General features: G+C 48.4%; 1 protein-coding gene and 1 long non-coding RNA gene across 2 annotated transcripts in view; both read left to right on the forward strand.

The window, feature by feature from the left end:
- The window catches only part of LOC102051570 (myosin heavy chain, skeletal muscle, adult-like), a 36,335-nt gene extending 22,798 nt beyond the window's left edge, over positions 1 to 13,537 (forward strand). Inside the window, exons 11-43 of the mRNA XM_055723737.1 lie at positions 29 to 121; positions 245 to 308; positions 392 to 490; positions 603 to 706; positions 786 to 924; positions 1,663 to 1,781; positions 1,879 to 2,028; positions 2,380 to 2,550; positions 3,042 to 3,351; positions 3,506 to 3,579; positions 4,248 to 4,335; positions 4,430 to 4,547; positions 4,722 to 4,845; positions 4,931 to 5,067; positions 5,169 to 5,424; positions 6,189 to 6,431; positions 6,646 to 6,822; positions 6,908 to 7,053; positions 7,143 to 7,233; positions 7,322 to 7,711; positions 7,869 to 7,995; positions 8,154 to 8,272; positions 8,812 to 9,008; positions 9,417 to 9,600; positions 9,687 to 9,852; positions 10,025 to 10,149; positions 10,309 to 10,617; positions 10,718 to 10,921; positions 11,215 to 11,340; positions 11,436 to 11,606; positions 11,693 to 11,797; positions 11,936 to 12,031; positions 13,262 to 13,537. Coding sequence (XP_055579712.1) covers positions 29 to 121; positions 245 to 308; positions 392 to 490; positions 603 to 706; positions 786 to 924; positions 1,663 to 1,781; positions 1,879 to 2,028; positions 2,380 to 2,550; positions 3,042 to 3,351; positions 3,506 to 3,579; positions 4,248 to 4,335; positions 4,430 to 4,547; positions 4,722 to 4,845; positions 4,931 to 5,067; positions 5,169 to 5,424; positions 6,189 to 6,431; positions 6,646 to 6,822; positions 6,908 to 7,053; positions 7,143 to 7,233; positions 7,322 to 7,711; positions 7,869 to 7,995; positions 8,154 to 8,272; positions 8,812 to 9,008; positions 9,417 to 9,600; positions 9,687 to 9,852; positions 10,025 to 10,149; positions 10,309 to 10,617; positions 10,718 to 10,921; positions 11,215 to 11,340; positions 11,436 to 11,606; positions 11,693 to 11,797; positions 11,936 to 12,031; positions 13,262 to 13,417 — 5,178 coding nt within the window. The 3' untranslated portion in view covers positions 13,418 to 13,537. The remainder of the gene's footprint in view (positions 1 to 28; positions 122 to 244; positions 309 to 391; positions 491 to 602; positions 707 to 785; positions 925 to 1,662; positions 1,782 to 1,878; positions 2,029 to 2,379; positions 2,551 to 3,041; positions 3,352 to 3,505; positions 3,580 to 4,247; positions 4,336 to 4,429; positions 4,548 to 4,721; positions 4,846 to 4,930; positions 5,068 to 5,168; positions 5,425 to 6,188; positions 6,432 to 6,645; positions 6,823 to 6,907; positions 7,054 to 7,142; positions 7,234 to 7,321; positions 7,712 to 7,868; positions 7,996 to 8,153; positions 8,273 to 8,811; positions 9,009 to 9,416; positions 9,601 to 9,686; positions 9,853 to 10,024; positions 10,150 to 10,308; positions 10,618 to 10,717; positions 10,922 to 11,214; positions 11,341 to 11,435; positions 11,607 to 11,692; positions 11,798 to 11,935; positions 12,032 to 13,261) is intronic.
- A 1,306-nt stretch (positions 13,538 to 14,843) lies between these two features.
- LOC129737062 (uncharacterized) lies at positions 14,844 to 19,394 on the forward strand. The gene is made up of 3 exons (XR_008734482.1): positions 14,844 to 15,094; positions 16,001 to 16,158; positions 19,287 to 19,394. It is a non-coding gene; the product is annotated as an uncharacterized LOC129737062 (long non-coding RNA).
- Positions 19,395 to 22,353: the final 2,959 nt, after the last annotated feature.

Raw genomic sequence — 22,353 nt, forward strand, 5'->3', positions numbered from 1 at the left:
ATAAGCAGCAATAATTCTCATCCTGCAGGGAACGCTTGAGGATCAAATCATCAGCGCCAACCCACTGCTGGAGGCCTTTGGAAACGCCAAGACCGTGAGGAACGACAACTCCTCACGCTTTGTAAGCTGTTTTAGGAGAAATTGCTCCTTGTTGTAACAGTAGTGATGGGCTAGTGGCATTCTCACAGAAGGAGACAGCAATGAAACGCCTCCAGGCTGAAATGCCGCTGCTTCTCCTTAACAGGGCAAATTCATCAGAATCCACTTTGGGGCCACAGGCAAACTGGCTTCTGCTGACATTGAAACTTGTAAGTCGCTCTCCTGGCCTGATCCCACTCCTTCTATTCACTTCCCAGTTCTTGTACTCACTCTGTCCTACCCTCCTTGACAGACCTGCTGGAGAAGTCCAGAGTCACTTTCCAGCTTAAAGCAGAAAGAAGCTACCACATATTCTATCAGATCATGTCCAACAAGAAGCCAGAGCTAATTGGTAGGAAGATTACTAGATTTTTTGGAGAAAGACCACTGAGCAATATCTTATTTCATCTTGTGTCATCTGGAAAGCTAAAGTAAACTTGTTTTTCCTTTTTTATTGCTTTCAGACATGCTCCTCATTACCACCAACCCTTACGATTTCCATTTCGTGAGTCAAGGTGAAATCACTGTTCCAAGCATTGATGACCAAGAGGAACTGATGGCTACAGATGTAAGTAACTTACAAAACAGGTCATTTGGTTGATATGAGCCCTGGTACATATACATCTACTTTACTGTTGCTGTTGTAGAGTGCCATTGACATCCTGGGCTTCACTGCTGATGAGAAGACAGCCATTTACAAGCTGACAGGGGCTGTCATGCACTATGGGAACTTGAAGTTCAAGCAGAAACAGAGAGAGGAGCAGGCAGAGCCCGATGGCACAGAAGGTACCAGCAGATTCAGCAAACTTTCCAAAAGACATTGGCTTTCTCACCAAAAGGAGGACTTAGGCAGTTTTCAGGCTTTAAATATACAAAAGTGTAAACTGAAAAAAGTATTTTTTCAATGTTGGGATGACAGTTGAGACATGTATCTCTTCTGATTATACCTGTAATTTTATTCTGTGATGACTTAAATAAGAGACCTGGGGTACACTGCCAGGAAGCCAGGAGGCATGGATGTCAATTCCTGTAACATTATTAGTTATACTTTAGTTGGAACACATCTTGTAATTTCTGCTGTACTGTGGAGTAGGGAAATGGTTCAGCCCTAACAGGATGGGTGGCTGTGCTCCTATTAATCCTCACCTACCGGGGGGAAGTCTGATGTGAGATGCGTGTTTCACTAGTCACTGTTACAGTAGGAAGTTCAATCCATGCCTCCGAGCTCTCTGAGTGATGAATCCTCTTGCTATACAACTAGAAAGAATGGGTGACTTCCCATAGTCCTGCCTGAGAAAAGGTGAAAAGAATGTGTTCTTTTGAAGAACACTTGTAGAAACAAAGTTCAGAAAGTGGTGTAGACTCTGAATACAACAGAGAAATTAACTTTGTAGCTTTCACTAATTTTTTTTTGTGCAATACAAATTTTTTTGTGTGATAGCGAACATTGCTGTTACATTTTAGACAGTCCCTCAAGGACCAACATTTAGAAATATATATTTGTCTCTCTTTTTCGGTGTTTAGTGGCTGACAAGGCTGCCTACCTGATGGGTCTGAACTCAGCTGACCTTCTCAAGGCCCTCTGCTACCCCCGAGTCAAGGTTGGGAATGAGTATGTGACCAAGGGTCAAACTGTGCAGCAGGTAGGACAAATGTGGTAGCCTGGGACATGCTTTGATGGTCCCCATTGACTCTCCTCTGCTGAGTATAGTAACCTCCAAACCTTTCTCCTTGCTTTAGGTGAACAATTCAGTGGGTGCTCTGGCAAAGGCTGTCTATGAGAAGATGTTCTTGTGGATGGTTGTTCGTATCAACCAACAGCTGGATACCAAACAACCCAGACAGTACTTCATCGGTGTCCTGGACATCGCTGGCTTTGAGATCTTTGATGTAAGGAACACTGTTTCCCTAGTGTTTTCATACAAGGACAATTAAGAGTAAATTGAAGACGCATTTTTAATAGAAGTTAGTATCTTTCTATTCTTATTTGCAGGACTTTTGGATTCACCATTTTATCCTGAAAAATAATTATAGAATCCTAATCTCCTAATTACACTGATTTTGAAACACTGTATTTTTTCTAAATGCAAAGCCTATCCTAGAGAGATAGCATAGAAAAACTACATAGGAAGAGGCCTTTTATTTTAACTATCACCCATGATGAATTAGGATTGCACAAGAAAACACTTTGCTATTATTGCTGAACCTTGACAACATTGCATGTCTTTTCGTGTCTGGCAGTTCAATAGCTTTGAGCAGCTGTGTATCAACTTCACCAACGAGAAGCTGCAACAGTTCTTCAACCACCACATGTTCGTGCTGGAGCAGGAGGAGTACAAGAAGGAGGGAATTGAGTGGACATTCATTGACTTTGGGATGGACCTGGCTGCCTGCATTGAGCTCATTGAGAAGGTACCCTTCCTGTTCAAGTCTGTTATTTGTTGAATCTTCCCTATTTGCCAAGAGATGTACTTAAGAATATTTGAGAATATTCTGTTTTTTTCAAGTATATGCCCTGTAAAAGTGGCAATGGGGGGAAGTGGTTTTGGAGGTCATACTCAGATATCAGGAGTTTTGGGGACAGTATTCATCTCCAGATCACATGAAAGATGAAGTTATAGAAAAGACTGTCATATTCTGTAAGGACCTGCAAGTAATCAAGATTTATGTGGGGGGTAGTGTTTTGCAATGTCATATTTGTAATTTTTTCATCAGCAAAGGCATTTACATAAGTTCAAATGAAACAGGAACGCTGGAAAAAAGTTGGGCTTTAGTTAATTTTCTCTGAATTATTGTGTTGAAATGCATGGGAACAGCTTTCTCTTCTGACTCCAGCAACTTTCGAGCCAAGGGATATCTTCTTTCTAAACTGTTTCTCTCTCGTTTGTTGTAATGTCTTCCAGCCCATGGGCATCTTCTCCATCCTGGAAGAGGAGTGCATGTTCCCCAAGGCAACTGACACCTCTTTCAAGAACAAGCTCTACGACCAGCACCTGGGCAAGTCCAGCAACTTCCAGAAGCCCAAGCCTGCCAAAGGCAAGGCTGAGGCCCACTTCTCCCTGGTGCACTATGCTGGCACGGTGGACTATAACATCTCCGGCTGGCTGGAGAAGAACAAGGACCCCCTGAATGAAACTGTCATTGGGTTGTACCAGAAATCCTCTGTGAAGACGCTGGCCTTACTCTTTGCCAACTATGGTGGAGCAGATGCAGGTCAGCTCTGTGAAAATTGTACTTTCAGTGTGGGACACGGTTGACACAGAATTAAAGTAGTAAACACTGAACATTTAAAGATGTTTTGTGTTCTGCAGTCTCTAAGATGCAATATCTATCTTTTAATGCTTTTTTTCTCTTCTTCCATTTGCAGAGGGGGGTGGTGGTGGCAAAAAGGGTGGCAAGAAGAAGGGTTCTTCTTTCCAGACTGTCTCAGCTCTTTTCCGGGTACAGTACTGCATTCGTTATCTCTTTGTCATATGAAGAAAAGGGGTGAGCTAATATTAAATTTGAAAGGGCTATTTTGCATTGTTGTAACAGTGGTAAAATTCTTTGGAAATTGCACATCAGGTTTTCCAGGATCAACTTCAATTTTGTTAATAAGTTGTGTTCATAATAAGCATTCAGTGTCCAAAGATCATAAAAATCTAATTCATTGTTTGTAGAGGATATTATTTGATCTTCATATTTTTATGATTTGAGTCAGACTGGAAATATAATTTAGCATGTCTGCATTCCTGTGTGGTTGATGTGTTGAGGAATTCAGTAAAAGTCTCCTTTTAAACATTCTCCAATGACATACTTATTTGAAGAAAAGCCCAGTTTTTTTAAACTTAACTAGATTGGCTTTAGAAGGCAACACATGAAAGACCTAAAAATTAATTACTTTGTGTGAAAGCATGAAATCGTGTATTAGTTTCCGCTGGATCAATAGTAACATAGTAGTATTTCAGTCTTAAAAAATGGTACTCAACATCTTCAAATAGAAGAAATATTTGGTTTCTGTGGCTTTACTTAAGTGTTCTGAAATCCAGCTAATTTTGAGAAGTGGTAAAGTCATTGCCATGGGCTTGATAAGCATTGGACATAGGAAACTCACTGACTGATCCCTCTAGGAAAACTTGAACAAGCTGATGACGAATCTACGGAGCACTCACCCCCATTTTGTCCGTTGCATCATCCCAAATGAAACAAAAACACCTGGTAAGACGCTCAAGCAGAAGGAGAACTCCCTCTGATACATCCCTTCCCCTCTGCAATGGAGACTCTGGCATTCATTTGTGCTCGGAATTTCTAGGTGCCATGGAGCATGAACTGGTACTTCACCAGCTGCGATGCAACGGCGTGCTGGAAGGCATCAGAATTTGTAGGAAAGGTTTCCCCAGCAGAGTCCTTTACGCTGACTTCAAGCAGAGGTAAGAGCACTGCACCTCTCAGCACCATTAAACTCAACGTTGGTTCATTCATGTAGGTTCATGCAGGCTGGACTCTGTTGTCAAAAATAGCTACCTGTGAGCTGGTGGGGCCCAGTAGCTGGTGTGTGTTGCTTGGGGAAAAACAGCCTTGTCTTTCCCTTGCTCCTTCCACAGATACAAGGTGCTTAATGCCAGCGCTATCCCAGAGGGACAGTTCATTGACAGCAAGAAGGCTTCTGAGAAGCTGCTTGGGTCAATCGATGTGGATCACACCCAGTACAAATTTGGCCACACCAAGGTACAAGCCCTCCTTGACTCACTCACGGCATGTCTGTGCTTTGCTCTGCCTGACAGTGACGGGCTGCAACATTCCCTTTCTCAAGGTCTTCTTCAAAGCTGGGCTGCTGGGACTCCTGGAGGAGATGAGGGATGAGAAGCTGGCACAGCTCATCACCCGCACACAGGCCAGGTGCAGGGGCTTCCTGATGAGAGTGGAGTACCAGAGAATGGTGGAGAGGAGGTAGACATTCCCCAGCTTCACTTAAAGCCCCTGTCCCTGGGGGAAACTGTTGGCACTCATCATACTGAAGATATTCAATGTGCGCTTTAATTGTGCTTCAGGGAGTCCATCTTCTGCATCCAGTACAACGTTCGTGCATTCATGAACGTGAAGCACTGGCCCTGGATGAAGCTGTTCTTCAAGATCAAGCCCTTGCTGAAGAGTGCAGAGTCTGAGAAGGAGATGGCCAACATGAAGGAAGAGTTTGAGAAAACCAAGGAAGAGCTTGCAAAGTCTGAGGCAAAGAGGAAGGAGCTGGAGGAGAAAATGGTGAAACTGATGCAGGAAAAAAACGATCTGCAGCTCCAAGTGCAGGCTGTGAGTAACTTCTTTACTTTTTTTTCACGTGAGGGAAATGATTAAATAAGATCTAACTCTTCTTGCATACTACAGAACTCTCAAATTACACACTGAACTGCCTTAAAAATAATTTTAAGTTGAACACCATGTAACTAAAGGTAAAATTCAGGCCACATACTTTCCCCACTCAGTTGCACTATTACAAAGTACAGTTTAAGCTAAAGAAAGACTTTTTAGTCTTAAAGGCCTGCAGGGACATGTCTCCACATGAGTTCATGACAGAAAGCTTCATTACAGACAGTGTCATGTATTTAGTGGAGCAGGGACAATGATTCCATTGACCAACAACTCTGCCTTAATGCAGTTGTCAAAATGAGGAGCCTCGTGCCATTTCTCATGGTGTATCTCACCTGAGCCCTGCTCCCAGAAGATACAGATGACCATTACATCCCACGACACTAAAGCTGGCCTTGTACATAAATTTGAATACGGTACATTATAAAATGCAGTTACTTTCTAAAGGCAAAACGGAAAACATCGATTAAATGCAAGTAACCCTCTGACATACCTGAAATAAGCCAGGTGAAATGTAGTGGAGGTACACACTGTATATATTGATAAAAAAGTCAGGAAAAAAGAAACTGATTTAAAGACTTGTTCTAAATTTATAATTCATACTGCAACTGAACAGTAACCTTTTCACAAAAAGTAATCCCAAAAGTCTTACTGATGCACATCTGTTCCTTCAACATTAAGTACCCATTCCCGTATTTTCCCACCAGGAAGCTGATGCTTTGGCTGATGCTGAGGAAAGGTGTGACCAGCTCATCAAAACCAAGATCCAGCTGGAAGCCAAAGTAAAGGAGGTGACTGAAAGGGCTGAGGATGAGGAGGAAATAAATGCTGAGCTGACAGCCAAGAAGAGAAAACTGGAGGATGAATGTTCTGAGCTCAAGAAAGATATTGATGACCTGGAGTTAACACTGGCCAAGGTCGAGAAGGAAAAGCATGCCACCGAAAACAAGGTACACACATGGGGCTTCATGGAAATGGAACAAGACTCTCAGAGTACAAGCTTGCTACTGTAAGACGTGCTGTCTTTGGAGAATTTTGATCTGGGCCTTGTGTGAGCATTGAAAGGATAAACGAAACACCTGGCAAAACACTGGAAAGTGAAAACATCACTGCACCAGTGAACATGTTTTCTAAGCAGTTTTGACACTTACTTCATGTTTGTAGGTGAAAAACCTCACAGAGGAGATGGCAGCCCTGGACGAGACCATTGCCAAGCTGACTAAAGAGAAGAAAGCCCTCCAAGAGGCCCATCAGCAGACACTGGATGACCTGCAGGCAGAGGAGGACAAAGTCAATACGCTGACCAAAGCTAAGACCAAGCTGGAGCAGCAAGTGGACGATGTAAGCACACAGGCATACAGCAAGAGCAGGACAGGTTTAGAGTTATACCTGGCTGGCAGCGCACTGATGGCCTTGTTCTTCTTAGCTGGAAGGGTGCCTGGAGCAAGAGAAGAAACTGCGCATGGACCTTGAGAGAGCTAAGAGGAAACTCGAAGGAGACCTGAAGCTGGCCCATGACAGCATCATGGATTTGGAGAACGACAAGCAGCAGCTGGATGAGAAACTGAAGAAGTAAGGGTGGCTGTGGGGCACCAGACTGTGGGGCTGGTGCGCTTGGGGGTGTTTTGCTCAGACGCTAACACAGTTTGCTTTGCCCAAAGGAAAGACTTTGAAATCAGCCAGATCCAGAGCAAAATTGAGGATGAGCAGCTCCTGGGCATGCAGTTACAGAAGAAGATCAAGGAGCTGCAGGCAAGTGTCTGGCCCTTCCCCTCTCTCAGCCAGTCTCAGGTCGGGAAGGAGGAGGGCATGGGTGCGAAGGGTGCCTAATGTTCCCCAGGCTCGTATTGAGGAGCTGGAGGAGGAAATTGAGGCAGAGCGAACCTCTCGGGCAAAAGCCGAGAAGCATCGGGCTGACCTGTCGAGGGAGCTAGAGGAGATCAGCGAGCGCCTGGAAGAAGCCGGAGGGGCTACCGCCGCTCAGATTGAGATGAACAAGAAGCGTGAGGCAGAATTTCAGAAGATGCGTCGCGACCTGGAGGAGGCCACGCTGCAGCACGAAGCCACGGCTGCGGCCCTGCGCAAGAAGCACGCGGACAGCACCGCTGAGCTTGGGGAGCAGATCGACAACCTGCAGCGAGTGAAGCAGAAGCTGGAGAAGGAGAAGAGTGAGCTCAAGATGGAGATTGACGACTTGGCCAGTAACATGGAGTCTGTCTCCAAAGCCAAGGTACAGAGTTCCTGTCAGGTTACTTTTCTATGATACATGATTTTGAGCCTTCTGATTATGTTTTGCTCTCACATACTCTTTTCTTGTTTTTCATGATGAGAACAGCAGTCTAGAATTTAGTGAAAGTCCTGTTTCCTTGCATGTATTTGTTATATAGGCAAACCTGGAGAAGATGTGCCGCACTCTGGAAGATCAATTAAGTGAGATTAAGACAAGAGAAGAGGAGCATCAGCGCATGATCAATGACCTCAATACTCAAAGAGCCCGTCTGCAGACAGAAGCAGGTAACACACCCTCACGCTTTTCTCAAATGGTAGAACATGTAACCGATGATGAAAAAGAATGATGTTTTACTCATTTTGGTCTATAGTCTGTAAGCTGGTATACAGAGTTGTAAATACTACAAAGTCTAAAATAAAAGTTTATGTATAAAATTTCACAGGTGAATATTCACGCCAGGTGGAAGAAAAAGATGCTTTGATATCTCAGCTATCCAGAGGCAAGCAGGCATTTACTCAACAGATTGAGGAACTAAAAAGACATTTAGAGGAGGAAATAAAGGTAAAGGTACTTCCTGTAAGGGGTTTAACTTTGGATTCAGATTCCTACTTTCACATAAAATCAGAATGTGTTATCCATGTCATTTTAATTTGAGAGGTCTCCAAACTTGATGGACAATTTTGCCATCTGACTTCACGGTGTTGGAAGAAAAGCTGAGGAGTACATCAACTCCAAAGTAGATGTTGAGACAGGGAAGGACAACTTTAAGACTCAGATAAATGATGGCATGGAAAAAAATCTTGAGATATATCTGAAAACCTGTTTTTCTTAATGTGCTTTTCTCTAATTGAACCTGCAACTTTAGTATATATTTACAAAGATTCAATCAATACCAGCTTCATACTTGTCATTTAGAGTTTTCCCATCACCTTTGCTGAATGATTGAAACAATAAGAAATCTTAGAATCTAGGATAGATGTACCTTTTTACCTTGGACTGACTTTAAACGTCAGATTCAAAAAATTCTCAACAACTTCTCCTAAGTTAACATTCTATTGTCTCACAGGTAATTCATTGTCCCAATCCCAATATCCATCCAGGCCAAGAACGCGCTGGCCCACGCCTTGCAGTCTGCTCGCCACGACTGTGACCTGCTGCGGGAGCAATACGAGGAGGAGCAGGAAGCCAAGGGGGAGCTGCAGCGCGCCCTGTCCAAGGCCAACAGCGAAGTGGCCCAGTGGAGAACCAAATACGAGACGGACGCTATTCAGCGCACGGAGGAGCTGGAGGAGGCCAAGTACGTGGGAAGCGGGATGTCAAACGGCTGGAGAAGACTGAGGCTGTCAAGGGAAAGTGGAGTCTCTGGGAGTGGGTTACGACAGGGGTGGGACAAAGGCAGGGATCTGTTGTCTTTGTGGTAGAGGGGTCAGAGGGAGAGACAGGAAAGCGTGCTGTGGAAAAAGTGCAAACTGGAAGGACAAACATAGCCCTTAGGGCTAGAAATGCGGAACCAGGCTGAATACTCCTTAGGTGCTAGGACACAGAGTGACAGAACCTGTAGGCAGCATGCAGTCTTGGAACAGAAAAAACACTGTGAAAGGCACTGGGCTCAGAGCCCCCAGAAGTGGCCAGCTGCCCTCTCACCGAAGTACAAAATGGGCTGCCCTCTGGTCTCTGACCTGGAGCTGTACTTATCTCCTCCCAGGAAGAAGCTGGCCCAGCGCCTGCAGGAAGCAGAGGAACACGTTGAAGCTGTGAATGCCAAATGTGCCTCCCTGGAGAAGACAAAGCAGAGGCTGCAGAATGAAGTGGAGGACCTGATGATTGACGTGGAGCGATCAAATGCTGCCTGCGCAGCTCTGGATAAGAAGCAGAAGAACTTTGACAAGGTCTTGTGGGCTCCAGCCCTGGGGTTCCTGGGCAGAGCGTCCCCTCCCGATTGCCACATCCACGCTCACGTGCCGTTTCCCTTCAGATCCTGGCAGAATGGAAGCAGAAGTATGAGGAAACGCAGGCTGAGCTGGAGGCCTCCCAGAAGGAGGCTCGCTCCCTCAGCACGGAGCTGTTTAAGATGAAGAATGCCTACGAGGAGTCCCTGGACCACCTGGAAACGCTGAAGCGTGAGAACAAGAACTTGCAGCGTAAGTCCCTGGCCCTCTGCTCCTGGCTGGGCTTTCCCACTGTCCACCACTACCCACCGCTCCACAGGGGTCTGTGCCTGCGTGTCTGCAAAGATGCCCGTCACCTTGGTGCGGCAGGGCCCTTCCCGTTCTGCTCCGTGCCTGACCGTGCCGTTGGCCTTTGCTCCCACAGAGGAGATTGGTGACCTCACAGAGCAGATTGCAGAGGGAGGCAAGGCCATTCATGAGCTGGAGAAAGCCAAGAAGCAGATTGAGCAGGAGAAATCTGAACTCCAGGCCTCGCTGGAGGAAGCTGAGGTACACATGGTGTTAACAAAAGGTGTCCAGACTGTAAGTGTGGGAGTAGTGATTTGCAGAGACAGCAGGAAAGAAGCCTAGATTTCAGGAAGTACTGCATAAGAGATAGGTTTGAAAGGAAGCAGTAGATTAAATCATTATTCCTGCTGATTTGTCCAGGCCGCCCTTGAACATGAAGAGGGGAAAATCCTGCGCCTCCAGCTTGAGCTCAACCAGGTGAAGTCTGAGATTGACAGGAAGATAGCAGAGAAAGATGAAGAGATCGACCAGATGAAAAGGAACCACCTCAGAATTGTGGAGTCCTTGCAGAGCAGCCTGGACGCTGAGATCAGGAGCAGGAATGAGGCCCTGCGGCTGAAGAAGAAGATGGAGGGAGACCTGAATGAAATGGAGATCCAGCTGAGCCATGCCAACCGCGTGGCTGCAGAGGCACAAAAGAACCTGAGAAACACGCAGGCCGTGCTCAAGGTCTGTTCAGCAAAGCTACAGGGAGAGAAATGACGTCCCTTACAATTCTGGTGCACAAGCGCACGCTGCCACCTTGCCATTTCTCTTGTCCTTTTTACAGGATACCCAGCTACACTTGGACGATGCTCTGAGGACGCAGGAGGACCTGAAGGAGCAGGTGGCCATGGTGGAGCGCCGAGCAAACCTGCTGCAGGCTGAAATTGAGGAGCTGCGGGCAGCCCTGGAGCAGACGGAGCGGTCAAGGAAGGTGGCTGAGCAGGAGCTTCTGGATGCCACCGAACGAGTGCAGCTCCTCCATACCCAGGTATGGGCATGGTGCAATAGCAGTTGTGCTGGTACTGAACATACATGGAAGGCTACTATATTCCAGAGGATAGGCAGTACTAGCATGATTGAATGATCTCTGTACTGCTGTCCACAAGGCAAGGCATGCTCAGAACCCATCCCCTGAACCCACTACTGACACTTTCTAGAGAACCATTTTAGAAAGTATTCCAGTGTCTGAACTGCAAGCTTGAAGAGGGGGAACTTGGCTCAGGCTGTAGGTTTGGTATCGCAGGCTCTATGATAAAAATCTCACCATCTCTCTTTGCACAGAACACCAGCTTGATCAACACCAAGAAGAAGCTGGAGACAGACATTACCCAAATCCAGAGTGAAATGGAGGATACGATCCAGGAAGCCCGCAATGCTGAAGAGAAGGCCAAGAAGGCCATCACAGATGTGAGTTGGGGGCTCCCTTCAGTGCCGATGGTGGGAGTAATTTCCCTCACATGGTCTCCAGCCCCACAATGGCTTTGACCCTTTGCTCTCATCAGGCAGCCATGATGGCAGAAGAGCTGAAGAAGGAGCAGGACACCAGCGCCCACCTGGAGAGGATGAAGAAGAACCTGGACCAGACGGTGAAGGACCTGCAGCACCGTCTGGATGAGGCCGAGCAGCTGGCTCTGAAGGGAGGCAAGAAGCAAATCCAGAAGCTGGAGGCCAGAGTGCGTGGGGCTTTTCTTTGTGCATGAGTGAGCACGCCACGTTAGCAGCCAGCAGGGAAGCTCCAAAGATGGGCTTCTCGTTGCAGGTGCGGGAGCTGGAAGGGGAGGTGGATGCTGAGCAGAAGCGCAGCGCTGAAGCCGTGAAGGGCATGCGCAAGTACGAGAGGAGGGTGAAGGAGCTGACCTACCAGGTAAGGAGGGGGCCTCCTTGGCCTCATACACCCTCTCCCAGGAAGCAAATATTTTTGCACTTGGTTGTCAAGGGGAACTGTTAACTCACATGGTGGGAAAACTGATTCACGCTCTTTCCTGCTTTCCAACCACTCCAGTCTGAGGAGGACCGGAAGAATATTCTCAGGCTGCAGGATCTGGTGGACAAGCTGCAAATGAAGGTGAAATCCTACAAGAGACAAGCTGAAGAAGCTGTAAGTGTTGCTTGTAGTGGTAACAAGCATTACTTTCTGAGGATGGACATAAATATGGGAAATGTATATGAATGTTTTGGGAAGTATAGAAACTGATGAAGAATGATGGACTCGAAGTGGAGAGAAAGATTGGTTAGTCATCTGGAAATGGTTTCTTGTGCCTGCAACAAAGTTCTTCTAAATCTTGTAGCTTGTAGGCAGTGGTTATACATGAGAAATGTAATGACTCTAGGAACTCTCCTGATAGTATGGTTGACATTTCTTTCTTTTGGTCCTGCTTCTGATAGGAATAAACCAAGGCATGTCCTGCAATTTTTTTTTTTTTTATATATATAGGAGGACAGATGGACTGACACGGCTTACAACAAGCCTGTCTGCTGATAATATTTTGAGACAGGGTCCTTCCTGCATAGACCAGTATAGTCAGGTTTTGCTGTCCTATGTTGAGTGAATGATATGTGAGAGAGGCATGTTACGGGTTCTGACTGACTCATCTCTTCTAGCTTCTTCACCTTATATCAGAAAGTGCAGACTCAGGACATTGAGCCACAAGAGGATACCGAGATACTTAGCTCATCTGCTGAACTGGAAATGTTTCAATTTCTTCTGCAAAGCAATGTTTTTCATAAGACAAACTTACGATATATATGACTGCACACAGTGGCTGGAAGAGGAGGGTGGATTGTGGTGGGTGTTGTACAGCTAAAGAAGAAGAAGTGGAATTACCTAACAGTGCTGTCATAGTGGACATGAGAAAAGAAGGAGAATCTGTACTCACCAAGTGGGGAGTGGCAGGAAGGGCCAGATAATTCCTCGCAGATAATAGCACACAAACTCAGCTTCAGGGAGTATACATGTTCTTTCTTGGTGCTGCTGCTCTTTCTTTAGCCCCAGCCTTTGAGTATAAGGAATAACACACTACAGCCTAAACAGCTTTTTCTCAACAGCTAAAATCAGAAACTGCTGTGCTGTCCATCTCCTTTTGCACATTCCAGAGGGCAGAACAGGAATAACAATTCAAAAGCTGTTGTTAGTTGGTTAGGATGGCAGTCTAAACATGAAAGGATGAGGAGATCTGTGTGAGGCTTCTGGGCCAGCAGTAGTAGGTGGGAGATAGGAGTTCTGTGCCCTCCCCTGGGGAACAGCTGCAGCCCCGCAAGGCCGAGAGGTGCAGGTGGAGTGAAACCCCTGCCCTGGGCTCCTCACCACCAACTCCCTCTCCCCACACAGGAGGAACTGTCCAATGTCAACCTCTCCAAGTTCCGCAAGATCCAGCACGAGCTGGAGGAAGCCGAGGAGCGGGCTGACATTGCAGAGTCACAGGTCAACAAGCTCCGAGCAAAGAGCCGCGAGTTTCATGGCAAGAAGATAGCAGAGGAGGAGTGAGGATGTCATGAGTCAGCAAAGTGACCCGAGGGCTGCACAAAATGTGAACCTCTTGGTCTCTTTCTTCTGTAATTAGTCTTTGTACCCACCTCAATGTCTAGAGAATAAAGACCGTAGATTGCTTGCACACATGCTATGAACAGTGCCTTCTTTGGGTTTTTTTCTGACCAAGCTTGGGATACCACATCGCACAAGTTTTCTTATTTTTCCTGGCTGGGGGAAGAGAGAAGCTAATGCAAACTCTGGATTGAGATCCCACAAGCTTAGAGGCCGGCCATTCCTGGGGAGACCCTGATAGTCCTACTGTGCCCTCTTCCATCTCTGGCAGCTCCTTGCCCTGCTCCTGCCCTCACATCCTCTTCATGCTTCTCCCATTGTCTTTTCAGCAGAGTTGAGTTCCCATGTGAGAGGCAAGGGAGGGTGATCCCTTTTCTTTTTCCTTTCCCTGCTTTTGCTTGTGATCCTGGCAGTCACAAACCCTAAACATCAAGTCTCTGAGTGAGTTATCAGTAGTTACAGTGCACCGCACCGTGAAGGACTGTCAGTTCCTTGGCAGAGATGATTTTTGGCACAGAAAATGCAGTTATGACACATTGATAGCACCCTAATTTGTGCCATCTCTCTCACCCTAGATTCCCTCAGCTGCTGCTGCCACCACCTGCTTCTAGTTTCTCTGCAGTGGACAAATGCTGAGCCCTGCCTGCGGCCACGTGCTGGAAGGGCTGCCCCTTAGAGCCCATTTCTCACACACCGCGTGGCACCAACACTCCTCAACACATCACCTCAAAGGTCAGCCTTGTCACCTCTCGCACAGGAGCCTGCACGTGGTGTTGCCTCAGGCAAGAGAAAAGAAGAGAACGGATGGGTGCACCCCTCCATTCCTTCCTCACACACCTGCACCTCACACGTCACTTTTGGCCTACCTACAGCCTGAACAGACAATATATTTTTGGGAAGGGCATGAGGGAAGAAGGTGTGTGTGGGGAATAGTCAAACGCTTTTTCCTTCATTCAGACCCTGATCTGAACAGCAGAGGCACAGTGGGCACGTGCAGCTGTGAAGTCTCATGTGCTCTACCAGCTGCCTCAGCTGGATTATTCTGATGCGTTAAGCCTTGCCTCTAGTTTGGACGAAAGACACGTGGCCAGTGCCAAGGTATGTTAAAGATAAACCCGCAGATGTTTGCCTAAGCTGATTTTTGTCACAGAAACAACATCTCTTGGCTTCCAAGAGTAACATCTGTCCCGTATTTTCAGGGAGACCACACAGCCTTGGAGGATTTTCTCAGACACCTCAAATACTGCAGGGCTGTGTATGCAGTGAATCAGGCACAGGTTAGCGCTAACTGGGGGCTACTAAATTAATTGGAAATCCTCTCAGCAATTTCAACTTACACAAATGCTCCCACTGTTGCAGCTCTGCCCGGGTGTGAAGCGTTTGCTGTCAGTCACCCCAGCTGAGCCCAGGCTCCAGGAGCCCTTGATGCAGATCGATGTGGAGTGAATGAGAACCACATTAGAAGCAGCTGAGGAGTGATGTGCAGCTGGCACTAAAAGGAAACCAGAAGAAGACAACTCAGGAGCAGAGCCCAGGGTGTATATTGATGTTGAAAGCTCGTGACAGCCCTCAGCTTTCCACCTCTGTCTACCGTACAAGCGCTAGTATTCAAAAGGAGAGGTGGGTCCTCCACAGAGCATTGAATCTCACAAGTCCACAGGGATGGGAGTGGGGCTAGTGTTGTGGGCTGAAGGGACACAGGCTCTGCAGGAAAGGATTGTGCCCAAGCCTGAGGCAGGGAGCCCCTGAATGCTTTCCACTTTGGTTTGCTTACAGTGTTTTCAAGGGGAGCTCCTTGGGGTGATGGGAAATGGTAAGGACTGGCACTGTCTGCTTGGTCTAAGCTCGCAGAAGTCAGTGCCAGAGGCTTTGTCTCCCGATAGATGCTCACGCTGCTGGGAAGTTGCAACTGACAGCTCCATGGCTGTACGCCTGTGACAGCAATATCCAAAGGGCTCTCACCTTACCTGGCTCCCAAGTGCAGCCTCACCAGCACACGAGCTCTCACAAGGATGTCCAGCCTGCTTCCAGTGTCGCTGGCGAGCGTTGCCAAGCAGAACCTCTGTCAGTGCTGTCTGAAGAGAGCAATGGGAGAGGGTTCTGTAGGAGCAGACCTCAGTTTTCAATCACAAGGACCTTAAGAAAGCCACCCAACACCCTGCAGTTATGCCAGACTAGTCCTCTCTTCTCATGACACTGCACAACTTTTCCCCATGGCTCCGTAGCAGACTCTCCATCCTTGTTTATCCCTCCTCACCCGCTGCAGTATTTCTCCTTGCTGGACAGTGTTCCACCACAGCCAGGGTCTCTCGCAGTGAACCTTGCCTCCCCAAACTCACCTAGGAGCTGACTGCTCCTCTTGGGTGGCTTGAGAATCTCTGGCTCCACTTCCTTCAGGTGTTTTCAAAGCTTCAGGTGGGGCTGGGTAAAGTCTAGGTGGCACACAACATCCACGAGTATCCCTGTTAGCTGTAATGGCTTGTACATGCATAAGCCTCTGAGGCTCTCTGAAACCCTGTTTTACAGGCCCTGCACCATCCTTTGCCTCACAATGCCTCCAGCATGGAAGCTTGAGGATGTGTCATCAGAATGAAGGAATGCAGCCAGCAAAGCCAGGCCTAAGGAAGAGAGAAGGCGGCGCGCATGAAGAAGAGTAAGCAGGATGATGGCTCCTGGCCACACTGGTGAGTGTGACATCTGGGGATAGTCTCTTTGATGATTTGTACAAAACCACCGTCACAGAGCATCGGTGGGAAAGGAGAGGCAAGGCGCTGAAGAAGCAGCTCTCGCATCACGGGTATAACTGTGCCTGACGAGCCTGCCATAGCCTTCTTTAGGCTGTGGTTTGCAAAGGCAACTGTTTCTTCTGCGAGCCTCCTGCGTGTTTCACTTGTGCGCAGTTACACATCCCCTGGCATCGCTCTGGCTCTCGAGGCTGTGCTTGCGAATAAAGCAGGCAGCCGTGTGCCCGAAGCTCGGGGACAGGTGCACACCCTCAGGCAGGACTTGCCATAAGCACGTCTGGGCAGCGCTGAGGGGACTGAGGCCTGGCCTTGCGCCCCCGGCAAATGCACAGCTCCCTCCTGGGCTCTGACGTCCCACCAAATCACCCACCAGCCTTCACGAGGGTCATGCCCCAAGGAGGAGACAAGGCCACAGAGAGCTGTGGAGGTGGCCCATGCCAAGAGGATCAGCCCGTCATTTGTCTCCCTTCATCCTCGGTGTCAAAAGCTCAAAATAGCCCCGCTCTTGCAAGGCTCCTGTGCGGGGTCACGCCTGTTGGTGTGGATGATACGCTTCCACTAATAGCACTCGAAGACATTCCTCAGCGGGTAGGTTGCCTTCTATATCTCAGCACGACGTGCTGCCATGTAGGAGCTGGACAACTGGGTTGTGTCCTAAGACGGCAGATACTATTCTTACCGCAGAGGGACTTGCTCCAGCACAGCTCCTTTCCCAGCTGCAATGCTAAAGATCAGAAGCAGGCCTGATTGTGCTCTCCCCGGTAAGAATATAAATCAAAGCGGCCCCTCTGCAGTCGGTGCAATGAGGCTGTGCTAGACCAGCACCCGGGTGCTCGCCGTGCCCTCCTGGGACGTGCTGTGCCCCGGGGAACACAGCAGCCACCCAGGTGCTTCCAGCGGCCATTTGGGGCTCAGCTTGGGGCACGTGGGGCATCACTTCCCCTGTAAAACAGCGAACGAAAAAGGCAGGGTGTGCTGCAGCTCTGAAAGCGCCTGATTTTACAACGGCCTCCCCTTGAGTCCGTGCCTGGCTGAGAACGCAGACAGAAGCAGGGCTTGTGCTAGGGTTCAGCAGCACTGCAGAAGCCACGGCCTTTGCTCAGGCTGCGCTTTCACAGCCCTCACTGAGGGCAGATAGTAGGGCTGTACAGCACGGACACCTCAAGGGCCACTGGAGCCTCGGGGCTACAAGAGAGCCCCTGGCCAGGCTGGTGGCTATCTCACGATGGCTATGGAGACCCATCTCTGCCTGCAGCCTGACCCCCTTAGCCCTTCAGAGAGCTCAGTGCAGCCGGCGTCGCTGCCTGGTTCTGTCACCACAGACATCAGGCAGAGGGAAGCAAGGCCCAGAGCCATCGGCCGGCACAGCGGCTGTGCCTTTTGCCACGTCACTCGGACACAAGTTCAGAGGACACAGGCCCCATCAGCCTTATCCTCCGCTTGTGTCTCGCCACTTGACTCTCAAGGGACAGGCAAGATCTCGTAGGGACCCTTGGCAGAACAGCGATGGCGTTATTAGCAGGGGTCAGGTGCAGCGGGCACAGGCCGCAGGGCTCCAGCCGGCTCCTGTCAGTCGCAGGGAGCTCAGCCCGGCAGCAGCTGCCTGGGCCTGCGGCTCAGGGCACCCATTGCCACGGGGTGTCAGCATGGCGCCGTCAGGGCGGCCCTTCCTCGGGTGGCTGCTCTGCTACAGACCAGCAGCTAGGTCTCACTCAAAAATGGTGCTGCTGCAGCTGCTGAAACTTCCTGGCCCACATATTACGATCAAATTGCACCAAACGAGTTAGAGTCCCACCCGGCGGGTCTGCCAGTCCCCGTGTTCCCCACTGGAACAGAACAAAGGCAGGTGGAATGGGCCAAGGAAGGCCTGGAGATGTTAGGTCACCAGTGCCGAAAGAAAAGAGCCTGAGCTGACAGAAGCAGCCCCTGACACTTGACAGGTCATCATGCAGGGCCCTATTTTTGCTGGGCCCTCTGCCCACAAAGGCACCACAGAGGTGCTCAAAGCGTGTGATTTCCAGGAGGACATCACGCAGCATCAATGGCCATGCCAACTCCACCACACGCGTGGTAGAGCAGCCTGAGGAGAGTGATACAGCCGCTCTTTTGACAGCTGTGACCTGGCTGAGGCTTCATAGGCAGGTACCAGGAGAGCTGGGCCACCCTCACTCAGCGCAGGATGGCCATGCGAGATCCAGCCTCCACAGACGAGGCTCTAGGCCAGCAAGGGTGACAAAGAAAGCCCTTTGCAGCCTGAGGTGTAGAGGAGTCATCCCCATAGCCTACCTTTATGCTGTCTCAAAAGAGACACCCCCCCCCCCCCCCCAATATTCTGCCCCGTGAAGTGGATGTGACAATGGCCCTGTGGGCCCAGGCAAAGCCCACCTAGACCTTCACTGTTCAAACGCAGAAGCAGAGCGGGGCTCCAGTGGGAAGAAGCCCTGCTCCTCATCTCCCTTGCTGCTCTCTCCTGTCCTGAGGTTCCCTCGTGCAGAGGAAGCCTGGGGTTGGGGCGAGAGCGGTCACACATCACGTTCCCCTTTCCCTCTGGGGTATGGCAGCAGGACAAGCTCCCTCAGAGACAGGGCTGCTGTGAGAGGCAGGTTCAGTCAGCAGCACACACTTGAAACAGGCTCAACCTCCCATAGTGAGTAGAGCGGCATGATAGGGGAAGATGGCTGAGGCAGGACAGTGAGCGCTGAGGACCTGGTTCGTGGGCTAAGTGGTGGGAGTCCCAAGAGCTGAATGCCTGCCTGAGGTAGGAGCACATTAGATGTGCCCCTGGCACACAAGGTGTGGGACAAGAGGCAGGTTTGCTTCAATAGCATTTTCCTGTTTCACACTTGGTATTAATAAAGACATGCTCGAAGGCTCCCCGTGCAATTAATGCTGATTGCATCGTGGCGGCATGCGTGGGCCCCAGGTGAGGAAGGGGCCGGGCAACAGCCACCCCCAATATCCCAAAGGGGATGGTCCAGCCTGGGAGCTTCTCTGCAGCCGAGGCTACAGGTGCAGAAGTGCCCTCGGGTTGCAGTGCCTTAAGACCCTCTCCTCCCTCTTGCTGACAGGGGTGAAGCCTCCTCTCTGCTTCTGCCCTGGCACATGGCAACGAGCTATCCATGACTGCAGGAAGAGAGGACTTTGGAAGGTCGGGGACAGATACTTGCCTTATTGAGGTGAGCTGTGCTTCATGGCCTTGGCTCTGTGGATCCCCACCCAAGGAGGAGTCTGTGGCTGGAATGTGACATTTCCTTTGTGATCCAGCTGCTGAGGCTGTCCCAGCTGCTGAGGCTGTCCCAGCAGCACGAGCCTGCCAGGGACCTGGGTCTCCAGGGCCAAGAACCTCTGGGATAAAATACAAGATGATCAGTGAGAAATGCTTGGGCATCCTGTCCTGGGATTTCTGCTGGCTTTTGAAGCAGACATACTCGGTGTCGTACTTGGTAACTGCACCTTATAGCTGTCACAGGAGCTGCTATTTGAACTGCACCATGATCCTGACCACCTGATGTGGTTACCTCACATGGTTGGTCCAGTGCAGGCTTTGTGAAAGGCCTGAGAGTTTGTGGGAGAGGGGCACCCAAGCACTTTGGCAGGGCGAAATGGCATCAGGACTAGAAGTAGCTCAGGAAAACTGGAGAAAGTGTCTCAAACTGTCAGAAGGAAACTTAATGAAGAGAAACAAAGTACTTCTGGGAAGGTTAGAAGAGACAGAAAAGTGCATGGTTTATGGCTGTTGAACTCAGGAGGAAAGGAAGTGCGGACTGTAACACATCACAAGTTAACACTGGGGACAAAAAGGGCCTCTTTTGTATTTTTGAAGGTTTCTAGGCGATTTTTTCCTCTGTGGTGTTGTTTGGATGTTATGGCTGCAGACGTAGAAAGTTTGTCTAGTAGGAAACAAATCACATTTCAGTGGGTTGGACTGCTAATTATGTGAATAAGGAAAAGAGTATCTTGACTTTGTAAAATATATTTTGAGGAAAACAAAATCACAAAAATATTTACCATAGATTAGAAATACCTTAAGTATATGTTCTGCCTTACTTGAAAAGTATTAGATTCCTCAGGATTTTAAACTCTCATCACTATTATAGGATGGTTTGTTGCATAGTTTTTTTTAGAATCCTGTCAGCTTGCTCTAACTTTCAGTCTGAACTAATCCTCTCTGTGAGGTTATGCTCGTCCTAAAGCCATCTTTAGATAGATTATTCTAGCCCTACATACTGTCTTGTGCTTGAATTACAGTGCAGCTTTATTGAGGATCCCGTATATTTACAGTATTAGGATACACGTAGAACACTGGTGAGAAACACAAGTTTTCTTTTTCTTGACTTGCGGTTATCTGCTCTGTGTGGAGGTCAGGGGTTGCTTTGCAGTGATGGACTATTTTTAGAGCTAAGCTGTCTGTCATCTGATAACTACTGGTGCAAAGGTCCCTGTTGGTCCATAATGGCCATCAAGAAAGACCTCTCGGAGAACGGTTTAAAATAGATGCGGTTAATGGGCTCAGCTAGAGCTTCTGTCCTACATGGCCGGCAGAGGACTGGCAGGGGATCTCTGGAGCTCAAAAGCAGTGCTCCAGCAATAGTAGCACAAGTGGTTGAAAACATTTCCTGTCAGATGCTCTTTGTCCCTAAAGTAAAATTCAACAGTTCACACTGTGAGCTCCCCATTGCACTCCAGGCAAGGAGGAAATTGCCCAGCTCCCGCACTTTGCAGCTCAGGTCTCATGACAGTGCTCTTGCACCTCCCACAGCATCGGCACTCCCCGGGCCCCAACATCAGCGCGGTGCTGCTGGGAGAGATACAGCCCAGCACACGGGAAGGCTTTGAAATGGAAACCCAAAGAGGTAAAGTCGAAGCTTAGCTAAGATGTGAGCCAGACAGCAGTGTGGGGTCACGGGGCGGCTCTGCTGGGAGAGGCTACGAGGCACCCTGCTTCCGCAATATACGACCGGCTGGAGGGGTTTGTCAGGGAGCTGAAGAGACTGACCTGAGCTGCCTGGCATGGCAGTGACCAGAGGAAGTGGTCATTGCACATTTAGCTTGTTAGGCTAATATTAAAGCAAGCTAATTTTGCATTGACACCAATATATCCTGTCTTCCCGTGAGCGATGTTACCCTGTCATTCTCCAAACCGAAAGCAAATGTTGAGAAACCTCTTTTTTTCCAGTGTGGGAATTGCCAATAGAAAATGTTTCCCATGATATCAGTACTGCAAACTCCTTCTGCACTTGAGAATGCCTTGTGTAGTTTGAATAGGTTTAGTGTTCAGAAGTCTGTCTTGTTTTATGAAGAGAGCAGGCAAAGAAATTGGATGTTATTGTAACATCTGCTTATAGCAACAAAAATCTAGTTGTGAAATTCTGAACTAATCTGTCTCCATAATGTAGCCTCTCCCTCCTTCTCTCTCAGGTGTACTATCGACCAAGAAACAAGCTAATCAATCAAGTATCTGGCAGTTTTAGTTTATATTGCTGTCCTCATTTCTTCTGTCGTGGCATTCTCCAACTCCTTTTGCCTTTCCCTTTCTGTTCCATTGCCATCAGAGCCTGTCCACTCCACTCACCTGTTCTGTAACTGAAGCTGTTCAGCTGCTTTGACACGTGATGGAAAGGGCATCCTGAATGTCACCTCCTTGGCCAGGCCTACTGCTCATGTATCTTTCTCTGACATTTGCTGTGGAGATAGGAGGAATTTGGGTAACCATAGAAATCTCATGCATGCTCAAGCACTGTTGCTCTTTACATCTAAAAGTGCTTTGTGTTAACTGCCTCTAATGTCTAGTTGATTTTGCCCTCCCTCATTACTTTTCTTTGCAAGACTGTTACTTTTACTCAGTCAGCAGCTACTTAGGTGCCATCATAGCAAGGTAAAGACAGTCCTGGGTTCAGAATCTATCACTGAAACTTCACAAGTAGAAGTTGCTTCTTTTTCTCTGCTGTGAGATCAAATAACTGTTTCAAGCATTGCAGATATTAGTCTCCAAACAAATTATAAGGTTCAGAAGGTAGCAAGGCCAACTTAGTCCCTTCATAGATAGCCTGAGATACAAGGAGGTTCTCAACAGCGACAGAGACAAAGGCTAGCTCACTTCTGTTTTTGTAATAGCCAAGCCACAAACTGGCCCAG

This window comes from Falco cherrug, chromosome 1 (genome assembly GCF_023634085.1).
Source record: "Falco cherrug isolate bFalChe1 chromosome 1, bFalChe1.pri, whole genome shotgun sequence".
NCBI lineage: Eukaryota > Metazoa > Chordata > Aves > Falconiformes > Falconidae > Falco > Falco cherrug.